This window comes from Oratosquilla oratoria, chromosome 19, assembly GCF_046742065.1.
Source record: "Oratosquilla oratoria isolate Oo_2021 chromosome 19, ASM4674206v1, whole genome shotgun sequence".
NCBI classification, from domain to species: domain Eukaryota; kingdom Metazoa; phylum Arthropoda; class Malacostraca; order Stomatopoda; family Squillidae; genus Oratosquilla; species Oratosquilla oratoria.
Window position 1 is genome coordinate 64,103,139 of NC_134795.1, and position 22,899 is coordinate 64,126,037.

The 22,899-nt window shown below is 38.4% G+C and overlaps 1 protein-coding gene across 1 annotated transcript in view; it reads right to left on the reverse strand.

The window, feature by feature from the left end:
• Positions 1-22,899, reverse strand: part of LOC143035955 (uncharacterized) — a 161,079-nt gene that overhangs the window by 18,331 nt on the left and 119,849 nt on the right. Inside the window, exons 5-9 of the mRNA XM_076203207.1 lie at positions 8,590-8,672; positions 8,159-8,255; positions 5,647-5,784; positions 2,723-3,011; positions 1,895-2,163 (exon numbers count right to left, since the gene is read on the reverse strand). Of these exons, the coding sequence (XP_076059322.1) occupies positions 1,895-2,163; positions 2,723-3,011; positions 5,647-5,784; positions 8,159-8,255; positions 8,590-8,672 (876 nt within the window). The remainder of the gene's footprint in view (positions 1-1,894; positions 2,164-2,722; positions 3,012-5,646; positions 5,785-8,158; positions 8,256-8,589; positions 8,673-22,899) is intronic.

The following is a 22,899-nucleotide window of genomic DNA, read 5'->3' on the forward strand; positions in this document are numbered from 1 at the left end:
CACAAATACATCACCTACAGACCATTTACACCATGAAACAAAAGTCCTCAAAGTCAAGGACCACCTCGACATGAGAGGCACACAAACACTTGCTGCAGCCACCACAAACACATCACACCCACTACACTACATAGCAGAACACCCACACACACCAAGAAACATTAAAACTACACCCAAAGACCTTTATTACGCACAGATACTCTCTTCTCTTCCTCCACAACCACCAAATACCAGCCTCCGGAAACATATTCATAATCATATCACTCACCGCTCCATTAACACACTGAAAGACAACACACTGCTGCATGCCAGACCCCCTGATATCCACCCTTCTGAATCCTCTCTCCCACGAAAGGACAGAGTCCACTTGGCCAGACTGCGATGCGGTCACCACCCAGCACTTCTAAGCTACCAGAAGAGGCTGGACGACCGTGTTGTGAACAGCTGCCCAGGATGTAACACTTCACCCCATACCATACAACACATAATGGAAGACTGCATTATACACAATCATGCACGCAAACAACACAACATACACTCTATAAAGGATTTGTGGGAAAACCCAGTTTCGGCTGTGGCCTTCCTTGGGGAGACGGGACTGCTCGGACAGACAGTCTAGGGAACGACAACAACAACAACAACAATCATGTTGACATTACACCCCCTCAAACCACTTTTTTCATTCTCTGCAATTACACAAGCTCTACCACTCATGTAAAAATTTTCCCCTATCTGCAATATATTCCATATTGCCTCTCTGTCAACCCAACTATGAAAGCCAAAAGTACATCCCTACATTTTTCCAAAAACTTGTTACATATGTGTCTTACTAAAAAAAAATTAATCAAGGTATCCTCTTCCTTTCCTAGACTCATACTGCTCTTCCCTAATCACATCTATTCCCCTCCTAATCCTCTCATTTAACATCTTCCCATACACCTTACCAGCTACACTTAACAGACTGATTCCTCTCAAACTACCATAACTTTGTCCCCTTTTCCTTTGTACAGTGGAACTATACAAACACTCCTCCAGTCCACTGGATCAATTCCTTCCCATAGGCACACATTAAACAATCTCACTAGCCATTCCACTACATCTAACCTCTCCTTTCTTCAAACCCTCCACATGACAACCTTCTAGCCCAAGTACCTTACCAACTTCTCTTTCAATACTCGTTGTATCTCTTTTCCTATAGCCCTTTCATTCTCTCCTCTCATCATAGCCATTGTCCTAGCACCTTCTCCTGCCACAAAGCCTCCATCCTCCTCTATATTCAACAAATCCCAAAAATACTCTACCCATCTTTTCCCTATGTATATACATACCAAAGGCCCTTTCCTCCTTGTAAGAGGAAATGGTCTTTTTGAGATTTAAAATAGTACTACCTATACATTCACCTAGCAAGAGTCAGAAAAACACCCATAAAGAGTATCATAAGACCAAAGAGGTTACAGTTATTTCTTATTCCGAATCGCTGAAATTCAAAATGTTCTAATATTAAGAATAAAAGTGCTCCTGGTATTTAAAATTTCCTTGATTTTGGACATTCTCATTCTAAATATTGGAAATCTCCAAATTTCAGAAATTCCAGTAAGAGAATCAACTGTGATGTGTTTACACCATCAGTCCAGTCTCTCCCTTTGCAAATTTAGTTCTGGCAAACACCATATGATATTAGTTGCCTGAAGGGGGTGGTTCAAGATAAGTGGGGTATTGCTTGAAAACAATCCCATTTTGTTCGGAGTCTTCCTGTCACTTAGTTGAGTAAAATCAAATGGTATAAACTAGCACAGAGTCTGCAATGGGCACTACTACGCTGATGGGACCCACATGCAGCCTTGGGTATAGAATGATTAATCCTCTCACCCCCTCCACTGTCAAGTATACATACAGGCACATCTTGGAGGCACAAAGATTGTGTCTTCCCCTGTTCTGTCTTGCCCTGGTCAGCACGCATACACACTGCCTCCACAGACAGAATGAGCTCTGGCAGTCTGCTACTCATAGTTGATGAGCTGTTGATGGAGTCAAGTTCACGTGGCGAAAGAGATGAGACCTCCAGGTCAGCAATGGGGCCAGAGGGGGGCAGCCCTTGGGTTGGAACAACCCAGGGACATGGTGACTCTGCCAGTGTCCCTGAATCGTACTCTTCAGGCATGTCTGGAAACATAAAAGAACACAGGATTTTGAAGTATGGATGTAAATAAAAGAAAGAAAAAACAATGCCTCAATTTGAATACCCTGTACATGCACAATAAAGTGATTTTTCTTATCAAAATATTTATTTGACAAATTCTGTACTATTAGATGAAGAAGGAAATGTTACTAATTTATCCCTGAATCATTCTATATCCAAAAATCAATATGTCAACAATATACCTTAACCATTATATTCTTTACATACTTTTCTTTCAATGACTCGATACTATACATGAAAACTTTTGCTCTATGCTGGTGGAGATTTTCTTTGTTAATGCTATTGAACAATTATTTTATAATTTTCATACCTCACTGAACTTGAAACTTTTCAACAATTCTTTTTGTGTTTCACCAAGATTGTTATTCCAAAAAATTCTATACTTCAGTACACCTCATATTTTCATATCTCACTGAACTTGAAACTTTTCAACAATTCTTATTTATTTCACCAAGATTGTTATTCCAAAAAATTCTATACTTCAGTACACCTTTCAAATTAAAATGGATGAACTACTCTTACCTCGGCACTGTGGAGTTCTGAGCTCCCGAGCAATGACTGACATTTGAGCTGATGCAGGAACTACTCGACTTCTCCGGCTGGAGGTTAAGGATCTACGTGTTGACCCAGTCAAGCTTCGAAAACTATTGGATAGGCAAGGTGAAGGTGAACTTGCTGATACTGCAGGTGTTGTAGGACGAGACCGTGACATAGGGGAAGTTGATGGGTGATCATTGGTTGTTGGTGGCGAGGTAGAGGTAACTTGACACACTACTGCCTGGGAATTGTGGGTGACTGGCAAATCACCTCCCTTTGAGAATAAAGAAGCAAAAGTATGTATGAGTATGCTATAAGGAGGTACATGTTGAGAGAGTAATCTTTATTTATCTAATTTTATACATATTTGGAATATAAGAGAGGCAGAGAGAAAGACTGAATGTATTTTGGATGAAGTGTTTGAGAACTAAAATAAGTAATGCCAGGCCAATCACCAAATTCCCTACTCCACCAAACTCCTCCAGACTTCAGCCCTGCAGAGAAATCCCTCACATGACAAGCAAGAACCACACTAGCAATCAGGTCACCATTCGGCTTTAGAACAATACAAACACAGAATAGGCCAGGCCACAGAAGCAAACTGCCCCAAATTCAATCACTGCACAAAAAACATTGAAAATATCATCCTATATTCCCTTATTCTAACCTTACCAAGACAACATAATATCTCTTATCTGAGTAATTTATGAGCCAACCTAGTGGCTGTTGTCAGTTCCTTACAAAACATGAATTTCATGTAAGAGAGACCTGGAGCACTAGACTGACTGATCCCAATCTCATCTTATCCCATACCATCTTTGATGACACCAACAATCCACCATACATTTACACATCTCATCTTTTATCAGTAGTGCCACTCCTTTCCTCTTTTGCCTTTCTACCATTCTTGACACCCTACCTCCAACACTCCCCAACTCAAATTCTCCGTTTCCTTTCAGTTTCATTTCACCCAAGCTGATACATCAAACTTTCTTTTCACACACTCACGACCACTATTTTCCTTTTTGCTTTCATCTGTACCACATCCATACACATTGAATGACCCAGGTATTAGAGTTAGAGTCCTTCCAGACCCTCTTATCTTTTTATTCTTTCCAGGAGAAAAACAAAGAGAAAGGGGCAATCTATCCTCCTCACTCCATCCCATTTAGTTGCTTTCAATGACATATGAGAAAATAGTGGTGGCATTCTCCTCCTCACAACCAAAGGAGGATCAGGAAAGGTAAAGGTGTAGTCTCAGAATTCATAATATATAAGTTTAAGGAAGCAGCAGAAAGGAGGCACAGCAATAGTTAAAAAGCATCTCATCATTCCTTTATGACAAGATATTTTACTCTAACACAGATGAAGGATATGTAGCCCTGGTCCACAGGAGTGTCCCAAAACAATTCCTAAAATAATACATGTAATTGTGCAATCAATACTCCATAAATGATATGTAGAAAGATTCTGTTATATGAATGATAAGTTATGAACATAGATCACATTTTCATTAAAATTTTCAAAACAGATGGAATAGAGCCTTGGGCAAATAAAGAAATACAAATTCATGAGGATTTAGAATTTAGATGATGTTAATATATAGGAAAGCATAAGAGAAGTATATTGCTATGGATCTATCTATTCTATTTTATCTATATATAAAAAAAGTAGATGGGGAGAAATCCTTTTGGGCTGTGTCAAAATATCTTTTAAACATAACCACTCCCTTCCATACACCACAGCATCATCCTTACACAACCATTCTCCACTCATCCTTATCTTCCATTCTCTCCCTTCCTCAACAGACATTCTCCTCTTTCACAATACCCCCTTTACCCCATCCATTCATCTCATCCTCGGTCACCCCCACCTGTTCACTCCATCCACCTTTGCCTTCCACACTTCCTTTACTAATCTTTCTTTACTCATTCTTTCCATGTGTCCAAACCATCCCAATACTCTTTCATCAACTATCTCCCAACTCCTTTTCCACCCCTACTCTCCTACTTCTGACCCAGGGGAGTGGGCAAGATGCAGGGATGATCCATCATCCAGGAGGAGCCAAGATAAGAAGGAGGGAGGGAGGGAGGGGTGGTGAATGGAAGTGGAATGGGTGGGGATGAAATGGGTGGGAGTGGAATTATGCCTTTAGACTTTGGCTACCTCCCTTGTAAGGGTGAAAGAGCCCTTGGTGTATGTATGTATATATCAAAAAGGCCTCTTCCACCTTAAAAGGGATGTAGCCAGCCAAGACATGCACCCCCTCCATCACCCATCCCACACTCATTTGTTTTCTCTTTTACATAGCTCCTTGTGGATGAAGGTCATCCCTGCCTAGGTGAGAAACAATGCAGGAAGACAGAATATATTATGCAACACCAAATTCATATACATGTTCCATATTACTTATGCATTTATTTTCACGGACACCTGCAAGTGATGGTCTTGCAAGATGGACATCAGAAACATCTCTTTTCCACATATCTTTAAAATTTGTCAACACACTCAACTCCATCTGGACGGGCAGTCTCCAAGGGGCTTGCATTCAGTCTGACCAATCCCAAGATATCAACTTTGACTATATTCCATCTTCATATATTGATAAGGATGACATCTGGCAAAAGCCCCCTCCTCCTAGCCAGTGACACAAAAAGTCCAACACTAACATAACACACACAACAGTCCAACAATTTCTTCCCCAAGGAACCTATGAGAGGGCCCAAGAACTGTTACCAGCCATTACAGAGCTGAGTTTCCAGTCAGTGAAACTTGAGGGAAACAGTTATTGACATTATTTTCTTAGCCATTTCAGGTATGATTTTATGCAAGACGTGTTCAAAACAAGTTGTCATATATAACTTGCTCTACTTGCTAAATGATACCCAATATATGAGATGATACTTTACCTGTGTGTGGGAATGGTTTCCCATTACAGGGTCAGTCAAGTGTTCAGGTAGGGTGACTGGTCGGGGATCTGCAGCTTCACTCATGGAACTGTCATCCAACATGTCAAGGTGAAGCACACTTTCTTCACTACCAGTCAGCTGTGAAAAGATATATTAATTAAACAAAAAAAAAAAAAAACATTATCCTATATCAAATGGGACAAGGAGAGTGCAGAGTATTCCAAAACAACCAATTATCTTGGACCAAATTCTTGTACAATAAAATCCCCCAAAGGAGCAATATTTTCATCTGCAGTATTTAACTTCTTCACAAGTAATCTATACATAAAATCCAGACCATAACACCAAAGCTCTTATCTATGCATGCAGATGACCTACCAATAATAGCTTATCACACAAGCAACTACAAGATAATTGCTAAGAACACCCAAATATACACTGGCAAAATAGAGAAGTGGTTGAGACAAAACAGAATGGCAGCATCCCCTCAGAAACCATCATTGGCATTGCTCACCCCAGACAACTATGAATCTAGGAAATACACAATGATAAAATTGAATGACCAATTTCCTCCATTGGACAAGAGCCCCAAAATCATAAGCCTAACTTTTGATATACACATGTCCTTCAGCCTACACAAAAAAGGACCTATTAATAAAAATCAACAAGTGAATAAATATAATGAGATTAGTTGGAAGTGCAGGTTTTAACCAGTGGAAAGATACACTAATCACAGCATACAAACAACTCATAAGAACCACACCAGACTACACCTCACAGCATGATTCCTTACAGTCAAGAAAAAACATACAAAGACGCCATACAAACTACACAAAACAAAGCAGTAAGAGTAATAACCACTAAAACCACCCCAACAGAATATGTTAATGCAGAAACCAAAATCTTTCCCACAGAACAGCACATGAAAATCATAGGCATAGAGATCTATGTAAAATCCCTTAATCCCTTTCATTCATCTCATCACATAACACAAGTACAATTGACTGAATGGAAAACAATATATTGCAAAAATATCTACAACAACCAACAACCTACATCTTGTACCACATCAATACAAAAACACATGCGCATTCAGATCACACAACAAACACTCCAAGACTGACAACCAAACTCTATACTCCACTTAACTCCCTGAGACATCAGCCCCACAGAGAAATCCCTCCCATGACAAGCAAGAACCACGACTGCATTCAGCCTGCCATCCAGCTTTGAAACAGAACCTACAAAGAATAGCCTTGACCATCGAGGCAAATTGTCCTAATAATCACCACACAGAAAATATCAAATATCCCATCCTCAACTACTCTAATCTAGCCTTTCACAGATGAAAGCAACACATTATCTCTTCCTTGAGTGACTTGTAGGCCAATCCAATGGTCATGGCCAATTACCTAGGAACCACACAGCTCCTGCAAGAGAGGCACAGGGCAACGGATTGATTGACTGAAAATGAGAAAACACATAAGTTAGGAGAAATTTAATAGTCAATAATATAAAAGTTTATTCTTCTTTAACTTTATATGACATTAGCAGCATATTCTCAGCAGTGAATGATCAATGATGGACACCTGTTAGTGGTGGTTCTGCAAGACAGACATTGGAGAGAATCCCCTCCCCACCAACTTCAAAACCTATAAACATCCTCACCTCCATCCGAAGGTACATGGGATTTGGTCTCCTTACTGAACCCAAGATTTCTATCAACTTTGACTATTTTTCACCCACTTTTCCACATAGAGAGAACTTACAACCAATCACTGCTCCCATCCTCTTCCTTCTGTTAACCAATGACCAAGAAACAGACCCATACTTATACAATACTCCAAATATTCCTCTCAGAAATGTTTTTGGGAGTCTAAATGCTGTTCTGGGAGTTGTGAATCTGCAGGATTTTCAGTCCATAAAAGCTGAAGCAACAAATATGTTGATTTTAAATATCTAATCCTAGCATGTGCTGTACCTTTTTCTCGGCTCATAGGAACCTTTGGTCTATAAGGGACTAACATTGATTATTTGGAAGTGGTTGTCCTGTGAGACGAATGTCAGAGTGAAATATATCCCTGCTGCCCATCTCAAACCCCATCAACAGCCTGACTTCTATCTAGAGATGCAGTCCTGAGGGGCTGTCACTCTCCAAACCAGGCCCATAATCTGTATGAACTTTGTACTTCCTCCACTTCTTCATATAAGAAGAGTTGGCAGCAGTGCCTCCTACTGCTATAAACCAGTGAAACAGTAACAATCCCACACTAACAAGGTAAATACAGACAGCAGTCCACTGTTTTTCAACGGAGAGGTCTATGGGAGGGTTCAAGGGCCATCACTAGCCATTGCTGAGCTGCAGGTTTCCAGCCAGTGAAACTCAAGACAACAATTATTATCCTTCATCTTTGTCAAGGCTGCTTTATGTGAATTGGTTTTAGGCAACACAAGAGTGTGTTCAGGTGACACAATCTGGTTTACTGATGCCTCAACATTTCCAACCACTTACCAGAAAACCATAGAATTTGAGAATGTCCATCTTGCACATGGGACAGGTACGATGTTCCAGAAGCCATGGATCTACACAGCACTTGTGGAATTCATGCCTAAAATAGAAGCACTGATTTGAGTAACTAGTCCATTGTATACAAAAACCAGATTTATATGAAATTCACTTGGAATAAAATTAACATATGTTTAATATCCATGCTATACACAAAAAAGATTAATTTAATTTCATGTCTGCAATACAATAATAAAGTAATATTTTCACAGAGCCTTGTGCCAGACTTGAAAGGAATGAATACTCTAAAAAATGGTCAATTAATATTAAGTAATTTTGCTATATGGTCCGGGACCCAAAAATAAATTATTTACGTCCCCAAGGTCGGGAAGAACCGCTAAGGAAGAGACCCTTTTCCTCGCCTTACAAGGACTTACTTGCAGGGAAGAGTCCTCACCACATCGGACACCTGGTATGGCTCGATGCAAACGGCACAACACTCTCCTCCACAAGTAACTTCCTGTGGACAAAAGACAGACATTAACTCCTTCTCTGAGCAGAGGGCTGGGGAGTTCCTCAGTTGAATACAATCACCTGATGACAGACGAAACAACGATAAAGGTCAACAGCAATGAAAAGGTCAATCAATCACTCAGCCATTCCGAGTTCACAACCGAACAGGCCTCGCACGACTCCGCCAACCTCTGCCTTGTCACTCCTGCAATTTTTTCTATCTCATCTCTCCATCTCTCCGGTCTCCCTCTTCCAGGCTTCCCATTTTGCGGCGTCTAGTCAGTAATTCTTTTGCATCAACTTACCTGTCCATTTCTATTTTCTCTCCTTTACGGTCTCCACAACATTTTTCAATCTCGCCTACTCTCTCACCCAACTTGCAATCTTCTTGTTTTCCAGTGTTATTCCCATCATGGATCTAATGTAGTATACGATATGATCACAAGCCAACATTTAAAGAAAAGCAAGAAACAAATGACCTTGTAAAACATTTCACATGTCCCAGTACAGTCACTCACTGCTCCATTAACACACTAAAAGACTACACATTGCTGCAAGCCAGACCTCTTGATATCCATCCCTCTGAATCCTCTCTCCCTCGAAAGGATAGAGCATACCTGGCCAGACTGCGGTGCGGCCACCACCCAGCCCTTCTAAGCTACCAGAAGAGGGTGGATGATCGCATTATGGACAACAACTGCCTAGGATGTAACACTTCACCCCATTCTATTCAACACACAATAGAAGACTAAATTATACACAATCACGCACGCAAGCAACACAACATACATTCCATAAAAGATTTGTGGGAAAACCCCGTTCAGGCCATGGTATTTCTTGGGGAGACGGGACTGCTCGGACAGACAGTCAAGGAATGACAACAACACTACAGTATCTCCCTAGGTGATCTGTAGGAACCCGATGACCGTCGCCGGATTCCTGGGGGCCGTGGGTTTGCTGCATGCGCGTGTGTGCCCTGATGCGTGACATGAAATCATAGGTCAAGCCAAATAATTCAATTTATTATGAAAATGTCAATACGGCCACGCCCGTTTCTCTATCCCGGTCTGTGATTGGTTGACATGCCATCCCAAGCGAATATCATTCCATTCGGCGATCATCCACATCTGAATGGAATTGCCTGGTCCTAACTAGAATAAAATCCTTAAAGTGTAGTATTAACGGAGCAGGAATATAGATCCTTAATCCATTCACGCCTAGGATTCCCGTTCAGTTGAATAAAATCGTCAATTGTCGACTAGGATAGAATTCCTGAAGTCACATTATCCAGAGACAGTACGTAACAGCTACTGTAGCAAGACCCTTCAAGTCTCGCTACTGTAGCGTACGCATTCGCCAAATACACAAGTCCGTTCACCATCCGACTCCATTCTTCCGTTTGTTAATACACACATACATATGAAAATCCACATGGATTTTCGTCTATACAACACATACATACACACACACACACACTTTCAACGAACGGACGGCTTGACGAACGCTCTGAAGAAAAGTGCAGATTGAGGATACCAACGCAAAGAGAAGTGCCTTTTTGTATTTGCAGGGGGGGGGGGAATTGCTCGTGAGGTAGTGGGAAAGTAAGGAAAGAGGAGAGGGGGAGGGATTACTGGGGAAATGGAAGGTAATGAGGATGTGGAGGACTTGGCCCAGGCAGACGGGCGGAAGGTCAACATGAAACGACCACCGGATGACGAAATGGCAAATAAAAATGTAAAGATTAGAAGTATAGAGAGGAGAAATACAGTAGAAAGTGACGAGAATATGTTCCAGGGATTTAAAGAGGGTGGGGGCCACACAACCCCCCCCAGACTGATAAGACTAGAGGAGAGAGTTGATAAGGTGATCGAGGACTTGGAACGTAAGTTAGGTAATGTAGGCTCCATTCTCCAAAGAATTGAAAGATTGGAACAACTAGAGAAGGCTAACAGAAACTTAACTGAAGAAGTAGAGGACCTAAAAAGACAGTTAGGAAATGTAAAGGAGGAGAATGAGAAATTGAAGAAGAATAGTAATGAAAACAGTGAGAAAATAGCTACAGAAGCTAAAAATTGGAGAATAACTCAAGAAGGGAATAAGGTTTCATTCACTGACATAGTCAAACAGCAATTGAAAGAACATAATGAAGACTCAGTTATTAAAGTGATGAGACAGAAGGAAAATATAGTAAGAGAATTAGCTGACAAAAAGAAATGTATAATTATATTAGGAATGGAAGAGAAACATAACCCAGATAGAACCGCAAGAATCAAGGAGGAAAATGAAAGGGTAAGCAGTTTATTAAAATTAGTCCAGGAAGATGAACCAGAAATTATAAAGGAAATTGAGGAAAAATTCAGACTCGGAAAATATAGTACAGATAAGACCAGACCAATTAAGATTAAATTCAGGTCACAAACAACGGCAGAGAAAATTCTATCCAAGACAGGGAAACTAGCAACAAATGATCAATATAAAAAGGTATGGATAAAAAGAGAAATGAATAAGGAGGAAAGAGAGGCAGAAAAGCAGAAAAGAATTGAAGCTAAGGCAAAAAACGAGGAAAGAACGGAGTCAGAGAAAGAGAGATTCTATTGGAGAGTAGTGAACATGAAAATAAAGCAGTTCGACATACTAAAGAAAAACATAAGGGAAACAGAGAACACAATGGAAGTGGCAGAAAACTAAGAGTGTCTTACACAAATATAGATGGATTGATAACAGGATTGAATGAACTGAATGATTATTTGAAAGAAAAAGAACCGGACATAATGGGAATTGTAGAAACAAAATTAAAAGGCCCACTACCACCCAACAGTGTAGGACATGATACATACAATTATTGGATTAGAAACAGAGAGAAAAAACAAGGGGGTGGAGTTATGTTCCTGACAAAGAAGGATATAAACGTGAAAGGTGTCATATATGGAAAGAATACAGTAGAGATGATTATGATAGAAGTGGAAGACCGAGATAAGAAGAGCAGAAAATTTGTGATCAACTATGTGCCTCCGAAAACAGCCTCATGGGAGGAGAATGAACATAAAAGTATGTTAGAGGACACAAAGATAGCATTAACTAAAATAATGGAAGACGGAGGAAGAATAGTTATGATGGGCGACTTTAATTGCAAAGAAATCTGCTGGGAAGAAATGACAGTAAAGAGTGGTGATGACTCATGGGGAAATGCTCTACTTGAGATGATTACTGACCATTCAATGACACAATGGATACAAGAGAACACTAGGTATAGAAATGAAGAAGAACCATCGAGGCTAGACTTAATAATTACATCTGAACCTAGAATAGTGGACAAGATTGAATATAAAACACCAATAGGTAAAAGTGACCACATATTGATTGAACTGGAACTTAATGAAGAAAAATATATGAAAAGAAATGAACAATATAGAAAAGGAAGAATGATGTATGAAAAAACAAACTTTGATAAAATAAGAGAATTCTTCCAACAAGAAAACTGGGAAGAAATATACAAAGAAGAAACATCAGTGGAAGAGAAATGGAATATTTTGACAAAAATTTACAAAGAAGGAGTGGAAAAGTATGTCCCAAGACAAAAACAAGAAAAAGAATATGTAAAATGCTGGTACAACAAAAGTTGTAGGGAGTTAAAAGACAAAAGAGACAAAGCCTGGACCGGATGGAAAAAAGACAGAAGACCTGAAAAATGGAAAATATATACTGGTTATAGAAATGAATATGTACAAAAGTGCAGAGAGGAAAAAAGAAAATATGAAAAAGATGTTATAGAAAAGTGTAAAGATCAACCAAAACTATTCTACAGATTTGTAAACAATAAACTGAAAAACAAACAAGACTTGGAGAAATTAAGACAAGGGGGAGTTGAATACACTGAGGAAATGGAAATGGCAGAAATTATGAACAAACATTTTAAATCAGTGTTTACAAGGGAAAATATACAACCTGAAGAGATTGAGTGGAAGGAAAAAGTCCCCCCTATGGAAGAAATAGAAGTAACGAAGAATGAAATATTGACACACTTGGGTAATTTTGATGTCAGAAAATCGCATGGGCCAGATGAAATAGCAAACTGGATTCTGAAAGAATGTAGGAATGAACTGGCAGACAAAATACATAGCATAATAAGCAGTTCCTTAAAAGAAGGAAAAGTTCCAGAAGATTGGAAAAAAGCAAATATAGTACCTATATATAAAGGAGGAAATAAAGAAGAACCTACCAACTATAGACCAGTCTCTCTAACAAGTACAATAGCAAAAATATGTGAAAGAATTATCAAAAGTAGATGGGTAAAATACTTGGAAAAAAACAACGTACTAAATCCAAGGCAATTTGGATTCAGACAAGGACGATCATGCGTCACCAATTTAATATGTTTCTATTCAAGGCTAATAGATATAATACAAGAAAGAGATGGATGGGCTGATTGTGCATTTCTAGACCTAAAAAAAGCTTTTGACAAAGTACCACATAAGAAGTTGCTTAAGAAATTAGAATATGAAGGAGGAATACAAGGTAAATTGCTAAATTGGATGGAAGACTTTTTGCAAGAAAGAAAAATGCGAGTAGTGATAAGAGATCAGCACTCAAAATGGAATGAAGTAATAAGCGGTGTCCCGCAGGGAACAGTTCTGGCCCCAATAATGTTTGCTATATATATTAATGATATGGATGAAGGAATTGAAAGCTATATGAGCTTCTTTGCAGATGATGCAAAATTACTGAAAAGAGTGAAAACTGAAGAAGATTGTGAATCACTACAGAGAGATCTAAATAAAGTACAAGAATGGAGTAGGAAGTGGGAGATGGAGTTCAATACAAAAAAGTGTAGTATAATGGAATTTGGAAAAAGCAAAAACAGAATAACAGGATCATATAATTTGGGAGAAGAAGGAATAAAAAGAGTAGAAAATGAGAGGGACCTGGGAGTCATTGTTATGAATAATATGTCACCTGAGAAACATATAAATAAGATTTTTGGAGAAACTTATAATTTAATAAGAACAATCAAAGTGGCATTTACATACCTGGATGAAGAAATGGTGAGGAAAATCCTAGTCACCCTGATAAGACCAAGATTGGAATATGCAGCAACGATATGGTCACCAAGTACAAAAAAATGTATAAAAAAACTTGAAAGAATACAAAGAGCAATTACTAAACTGGCACCAACACTCTCAAAACTATCATATGAAGAGAGACTACAAAAACTTAAACTACAGACACTAGAGCAAAGAAGAGAGAGAGGAGATTTGATAGCTATTTACAGAATCATGAAAGGCATAGAAATTACTGATAGCGAGAATCTGATAAAATGGGATGACAGAAATACAAGAGGACACGGAAAGAAAATAAAAAAAGACAACTATAGAAGAGATTTGAAAAAGAACAGCTTTCCTCACAGAGCAATAGACAGTTGGAACAAGTTAGATGAGAAAGTGGTGTGTGCAAAAACAATACATGAATTTAAAAATAGTTTAGATAAAATGAGATATGAAGACGGGACCTCACGAGCATAGCTCCCCTTCCCGTAAAATACAACTAGGTAAATACAACTAGGTAAATACACACACACACACACACTTCAACGAATGGACGGCTTAGAAGACGTTCTGAAGAAAAGTGAAGTCTGTGGATCCCAACGCAAAGAGAAGTGCCTAGTGTTTTTGCAGGGTGGGGGGGAAATTGCTCGTGGAGTAGTGGGAACGTAGGGAAAGAGGAAAAGGGGAGGGATTACTGAGGGAAATGGAAGGAAATGAGGAGGGAGTAGACTTTGCCCAGCCAGACAAGCGGAAGGTAAACAAAAGACTTAGCGAGGATCAAATGTCTAATAAAAATGTAAAGATTAGAAGTATAGAGAGGAGCAATACAGAAGAAAGTGACGAGAATATGTTCCAGGGATTTAAAGAGGGTGGGGGGGACACAACCCCCCCCCCCCCCCCCGACTGATAAGACTAGAGGAGAGAGTTGATAAGGTGATCGAGGACTTGGAGCGTAAGTTAGGTAACGTAGACTCCATTTTCCAAAGAATTGAAAGGTTGGAACAACTAGAGAAGGCTAACAGAAACTTAACTGAAGAAATAGAGGACCTAAAAAGACAGTTAGGAAATGTAAAGGAGGAGAATGAGAAATTGAAGAAGAATAGTAATGAAAACAGAGAGAAAATAGATACAGAAGCTAAAAATTGGAGAATAACTCAAGAAGGGAATAAGGTTTCATTCACTGACATAGTCAAACAGCAATTGAAAGAACATAATGAAGACTCAGTTATTAAAGTGATGAGACAGAAGGAGAATATAGTAAGAGAATTAGCTGACAAAAAGAAATGTATAATTATATTAGGAATGGAAGAGAAACATAACCCAGATAGAACCGCAAGAATCAAGGAGGAAAATGAAAGAGTAAGCAGTTTATTAAAATTAGTCCAGGAAGATGAACCAGAAATTATAAAGGAAATTGAGGAAAAATTCAGACTCGGAAAATATAGTACAGATAAGACCAGACCAATTAAGATTAAATTCAGGTCACAAACAACAGCAGAGAAAATTCTATCCAAGACAGGGAAACTAGCAACAAATGATCAATATAAAAAGGTATGGATAAAAAGAGAAATGAATAAGGAGGAAAGAGAGGCAGAAAAGCAGAAAAGAATTGAAGCTAAGGCAAAAAACGAGGAAAGAACGGAGTCAGAGAAAGAGAGATTCTATTGGAGAGTAGTGAACATGAAAATAAAGCAGTTCGACATACTAAAGAAAAACATAAGGGAAACAGAGAACACAATGGAAGTGGCAGAAAACTAAGAGTGTCTTACACAAATATAGATGGATTGATAACAGGATTGAATGAACTGAATGATTATTTGAAAGAAAAAGAACCGGACATAATGGGAATTGTAGAAACAAAATTAAAAGGCCCACTACCACCCAACAGTGTAGGACATGATACATACAATTATTGGATTAGAAACAGAGAGAAAAAACAAGGGGGTGGAGTTATGTTCCTGACAAAGAAGGATATAAACGTGAAAGGTGTCATATATGGAAAGAATACAGTAGAGATGATTATGATAGAAGTGGAAGACCGAGATAAGAAGAGCAGAAAATTTGTGATCAATTATGTGCCTCCGAAAACAGCCTCATGGGAGGAGAGTGAACATAAAAGTATGTTAGAGGACACAAAGATAGCATTAACTAAAATAATGGAAGACGGAGGAAGAATAGTTATGATGGGCGACTTTAATTGCAAAGAAATCTGCTGGGAAGAAATGACAGTAAAGAGTGGTGATGACTCATGGGGAAATGCTCTACTTGAGATGATTACTGACCATTCAATGACACAATGGATACAAGAGAACACTAGGTATAGAAATGAAGAAGAACCATCGAGGCTAGACTTAATAATTACATCTGAACCTAGAATAGTGGACAAGATTGAATATAAAACACCAATAGGTAAAAGTGACCACATATTGATTGAACTGGAACTTAATGAAGAAAAATATATGAAAAGAAATGAACAATATAGAAAAGGAAGAATGATGTATGAAAAAAACAAACTTTGATAAAATAAGAGAATTCTTCCAACAAGAAAACTGGGAAGAAATATACAAAGAAGAAACAACAGTGGAAGAGAAATGGAATATTTTGACAAAAATTTACAAAAAAGGAGTGGAAAAGTATGTCCCAAGACAAAAACAAGAAAAAGAATATGTAATATGCTGGTACAACACATGTTGTAGGGAGTTAAAGAACAAAAGAGACAAAGCCTGGAACAGATGGAAAAAAGACAGAAGACCTGAAAAATGGAAAATATATACTGGTTATAGAAATGAATATGTACAAAAGTGCAGAGAGGAAAAAAGAAAATATGAAAAAGATGTTATAGAAAAGTGTAAAGATCAACCAAAACTATTCTACAGATTTGTAAACAATAAACTGAAAAACAAACAAGACTTAGAGAAATTAAGACAAGGAGGAGTTGAATACACTGAGGAAATGGAAATGGCAGAAATTATGAACAAACATTTTAAATCAGTGTTTACAAGGGAAAATATACAACCTGAAGAGATTGAGTGGAAGGAAAAAGTCCCCCCTATGGAAGAAATAGAAGTAACAAAGAATGAAATATTGACACACTTGGGTAATTTTGATGTCAGAAAATCGCATGGGCCAGATGAAATAGCAAACTGGATTCTGAAAGAATGCAGGAATGAACTGGCAGACAAAATACATAGCATAATAAGCAGTTCCTTAAAAGAAGGAAAAGTTCCAGAAGATTGGAAAAAAAGCAAATATAGTACCTATATATAAAGGAGGAAATAAAGAAGAACCTACCAACTATAGACCAGTCTCTCTAACAAGTACAATAGCAAAAATATGTGAAAGAATTATCAAAAGTAGATGGGTAAAATACTTGGAAAAAAACAACGTACTAAATCCAAGGCAATTTGGATTCAGACAAGGACGATCATGCGTCACCAATTTAATATGTTTCTATTCAAGGCTAATAGATATAATACAAGAAAGAGATGGATGGGCTGATTGTGCATTTCTAGACCTAAAAAAAGCTTTTGACAAAGTACCACATAAGAAGTTGCTTAAGAAATTAGAATATGAAGGAGGAATACAAGGTAAATTGCTAAATTGGATGGAAGACTTTTTGCAAGAAAGAAAAATGATAGTAGTGATAAGAGATCAGCACTCAAAATGGAATGAAGTAATAAGCGGTGTCCCGCAGGGAACAGTTCTGGCCCCAATAATGTTTGCTATATATATTAATGATATGGATGAAGGAATTGAAAGCTATATGAGCTTCTTTGCAGATGATGCAAAATTACTGAAAAGAGTGAAAACTGAAGAAGATTGTGAATCACTACAGAGAGATCTAAATAAAGTACAAGAATGGAGTAGGAAGTGGGAGATGGAGTTCAATAAAAAAAAGTGTAGTATAATGGAATTTGGAAAAAGCAAAAACAGAATAACAGGATCATATAATTTGGGAAAAGAAGGAATAAAAAAAGTAGAAAATGAGAAGGACCTGGGAGTCATTGTTATGAATAATATGTCACCTGAGAAACATATAAATAAGATTTTTGGAGAAACTTATAATTTAATAAGAACAATCAAAGTGGCATTTACATACCTGGATGAAGAAATGGTGAGGAAAATCCTAATCACCCTGATAAGACCAAGATTGGAATATGCAGCAACGATATGGTCACCAAGTACAAAAAAATGTATAAAAAAACTTGAAAGAATACAAAGAGCAATTACAAAACTGGCACCAACACTCTCAAAACTATCATATGAAGAGAGACTACAAAAACTTAAACTACAGACACTAGAGCAAAGAAGAGAGAGAGGAGATTTGATAGCTATTTACAGAATCATGAAAGGCATAGAAATTACTGATAGCGAGAATCTGATAAAATGGGATGACAGAAATACAAGAGGACACGGAAAGAAAATAAAAAAAGACAGCTATAGAAGAGATTTTAAAAAGAACAGCTTTCCTCACAGAGCAATAGACAGTTGGAACAAGTTAGATGAGAAAGTGGTGTGTGCAAAAACAATACATGAATTTAAAAATAGTTTAGATAAAATGAGATATGAAGACGGGACCCCACGAGCATAGCTCCCCTTCCCGTAAAATACAACTAGGTAAATACAACTAGGTAAATACACACACACACACACACATATATATGTATATACATATATATATATATATAATATATATATATATAATATATATATATATATATATATATATATATATATATATACACACAGGCATGTATGTAGATTGCACCGTTCATTTTCCTCATCTGCGTCGTCAAAATTTTGTGCCGAGTCGAGTCACCCTCCTACTCCGGACATCGGTATTTTGGTGTCCGTAAGAAGAGAATGCACAAACCACGTGGTCCAATTTGACCGCGTGGCTTTGCAGGAACGCGCTGCGACCTTAGCACACACCTGCCTGTAATTATGATTAATTCTTGACCGTTGCCGCTTGATCCCCGTATGATCCAAGGCTGACAAAATTAAGGTAATTACGCACCACGGGTGACTGCATATGCGGTATATGTATCGGCTCCTGGCTGCATCTAAAATCAGTTCAGTTCCGACCAACTAATAAGGAAGAAGAGTTCTCGTTAATCCTCTTTTCTTCTTGCTGTAGCACCCATCAATGAGGAGGCTCTCGGCACTCCTTCGGACTTTTTGGTAGCGACAGGGACGGCGAACTTTGACGACGGTGGATCGAGCGTCAGGCGAAGAAGGAGGCATCCATTTCGAGACAAGGAATGGATCCCTCCTTCTCCCAAGCACAGCAAGCACCTCCTCCTGGCGAAGGTATGGCGAAGGGCCTTCGCCGGAAGAGGCGAAGCCTTGTGAAGATGTCACAACCGTCGTCGGCATTTCACTAGGAAAGGAGTTATTAATGCTATATATACTACATTGTAGGTGTATAACGTATTCTCTGTGATTCGGTGGCGACAGCCCTCTTTTATATACGATTGTCATTTCCTTTTCCATCAAATTTCACTTCCTTTCCCACAAAAACCGATCGCGCAATTGCTCTGACTTACGCTGTTATCTTTAGGCATGGTTTACAGCTTCGCACTAAAGGAATCAATACGACCTATTGATAACACTTTTCTTTTTTCTGGGAATGATAACCACCTTCTGCAGATTCCTTGGGTCTGATGACTGTCGGTGGTATTATCCAAAAATCCCTATATAAACCTTTGGAAGGGAAAGATTTATATAAGGAAAGATTTTTTTTAAGAATACCACCATAAGATTCTTACTGTGTTATTCTTAAAAAAATATTTCCTTATATAAATCTTTGGAAGGGAAAGATTTATATAGGGAAATATTTTTTTAAGAATACCACCGTAAGATTCTTACGGTGGTATTCTTAAAAAATTCCTTATATTAATTTCATATAAATCCTTGGAAGGGAAAGATTTATACAAGGAAAGAATTTTTTTAAGGATACCGCCGTAAGAATTTTACGGTGGTATTCTTAAAAAAAATTCTTTCCTTATATAAATCTTATGTGAATCCTTGGATGGGAAAGATTTATATAAGGAAAAATTTTGTTTAAGAATACCACCATAAGAATCTTACAGTGATATTCTTAAAAAATCCTTTTATAAATACTTCCCTTCCCAGTATTTATATAAGGAAAGATTTTTTAAGAATACCAACGTGTTTCTTTGTTATACCGAGATGGCGGGTCTGGAGGGCCGGTCTTGATCACTGTCTTAAGACGTCGACAAGAAAATAATTTAAATGTCCTCACTTCCTTACATAAACGGGACTAGAACCAATCTCTACCCCTAGATGACATATATTTGTAAACAATCATCTACATATTTAGGCTACGCTAAGACCAACGGTTTTCAATCGGGGGGGGGGGGGCATGTGGACCCCCCAGAGCGCCATGCCAAGAATTGAGGGGGTTATGGGTTGCTGTTACAAATTATACATTTCTTACAATGTGAGGAGTCTGGAAAAAAATCCATCACTCTGTCCTGGTAGATTGTCAACTTTTTAATAAAGCAAAGGATTTCTCTTTATCAACATTTTATCATTATTATTATTATTATTATTATTACTATCATTATTATTATTATTATTAGCAGTAGTATCATTAGTAGTAGTAGTAGTAGTAGTAGTATCATTATTATTATTATTATTATTATTATTATTATTATTATCATTATTATTATTATTATCATTATTATTATTATCATTATTATTATTATTGTTATCATTATTATTATTATTATTATTGTTGTTTTTGGCGAGGAGGGTTTGGGAGAAAAAGAAGGGGAACTACACGATATGGAGTCGTTGGTATCAGCATCAACATGCATAAATTTAAACTCACCACTGATGTGGCCCAGAAGAACAATGGGGTGGAATCCTTTGTGTTTCTAATAATAAAATCCACAATATTCAGATCCGCAGCTCCCTCAGGCAATCTTTTATGGATATCTGGGTACATGAAGACCACGAACTCCAGTACTTGCTTCACACGTCTTTAGAATAAAGATGGACGTCGAGTTCGGGGTAACCCTAGAGTTTCGCGACGTCTTTTGTAGTTTTCCCGCGTTGCCAAATAACGGCGGTGTCATGGCTACTAAGTCTTTGTTCAAGGAGATTTTTAATAAAAGTCTCCTTTCTTTTCTACCCTGGGTGCGAGGCATTGCAGAATCTCTAAAATAAAATCTTCGCCCATCCTCATAATTTTTTTTTTAAGATGGTCTTAGTCTTGGTGAAAGAAATGAGCATTGTGTGGTAATGCACATGAACAGTGCGTTCAACATCCACTCTCTCAGTTGGATCTGGGATTCCCCCTCCTCCTTCTTCTTATTCTTCTCCTCCTCCTCCTCCTCCTCCTCTCCCTCCTCCTCCTCCTCTTCCTCCTCCTCCTCCTCCTCTTCTCTCGGCGGTTCTGCACCAACTTCAGGATGTTTATAGTGTCGCCCTGCATTCGCCCAAATACTGCTGCAGCCTCGGCGTCGTCTTCGGTGGTCAAAATGTCTTCCGAGCTCCACGGCAGCAATGGTTGAGGTTGTGTGGCTGGTACAGCCGCAGACTAGTCTGGCTGTGTGTGCATTATATATATATATGCAAAGTGAACCACTTGGAAAAAGAAACTAACGAAGCAGAGCGCTTTCGTATATTACACCCTGTGCAAAAAGTACTTTTTGCACTGGATGTACTATAAGAAAGCGCTCTGCTTCGTTAGTTTCTTTTTCCAAGTGATCTACTTTGCATAAGTGAACACACGTACCCGTGTTCTTATTAGCATATATATGTATATATATACTGTATGTATATATATATATATATATATATATATATATATATATATATATATATATATATATATATATATATATATATATATATGTATGTATGTATGTATATATCCCGTCCCTGCCGAGTGTCCGCCTGGTTACAAATGCGTGCGAGGTACGTGTGTGGGGCCTTGCGGGGTACGTGTGAATTGCGCACTTTGCGTGCGGAGAGCGTGAGGGGATCGGCCATAGCGTACGGAATACGGCCGCGTTCCAGGCCAGTCATGCGGTCCATTTGCCTCCATCTTGCTTCCGCTTGGCCCTCGGATGCTGTGCCTCTTTCACGAACCTTCAGGAGGATTTTCGAGTGAAGTTCAGGAAACTTAATTTCCCCGGAGTTCGGTGGTCAATTCGATTTAAGTGTGAGACGGCTTTAAATGTATTTCCAATAAGGAATGTTAGGAATAGAATGATGGAGAAAATAGTCCATTTCGTCCTAAGAATCTTCAATTCCATTTCCATCCTCTACATATTCCATCTCTAAGATCTTCCATTCCACTTTTATGCCATTCCAGAATAATCTCTGGTGAGTGTGAATGTGTGTGTGTGTGTGTGTGTGTGTAATAATAATAAAAATAATAATAATAATAATAATAATAATAATGATAATAGGTTTATTGAAATAGCAGTGATACACTGACAATGATACAATATAGTAATTATATGAGTAATATGCCTAGTCTAAGTTTTACACTGAGTTTATTGTGGATGGAATAGCACTTGTGTGTGTGTGTGTGTGTGTGTGTGTGTGTGTGTGTGTGTGTGTGTGTGCGTGTGTGTGTGTGTTTGTATTTGCCTAGTAGTATCTAACCGGAAGGGGAGCTATGTTCGTGGTGTCCCGTCTCTGTATCTCGCAGTATCTAAACTTAAAATCGTGTATGGTTTCTGCACACACTATCATTTCGTCCAGTTTGATCCATACATCCACCACTCTGTGGTGAAGCAATTATTTTTCAGGTCTCTTCTATACCTGTCCTTTTTTAATTTCCTTCCATGTCCGCTTGTATTTCTCGTATTCCAATTTAGCAAGTCTTCTCTACCACGGACTTCCATACCTCTCATGATTCTACAGATGGTCAATACGTCTCCCCTTTTTCTTCTTTGTTCCAGGGTCGTGTGTGTGTGTGTGTGTGTGTGTGTGTGTGTGTGTGTGTGTGTGTGTGTGTGTTTACCTAGTTGTATTTACCTAGTTGCATTTTGCGGGTAGAGAGCTATGCTCGTATTGACCCGCTATTGTATCTTTCCACATCCAGTTTTTTTCTTAAAGTCATGTGTGTGTGTATTTACCTAGTTGTATTTTACGGGAAGGGGAGTTATGCTTGTGGTGCCCCGTCTTCATATCTCGTTTTATCTAGACTGT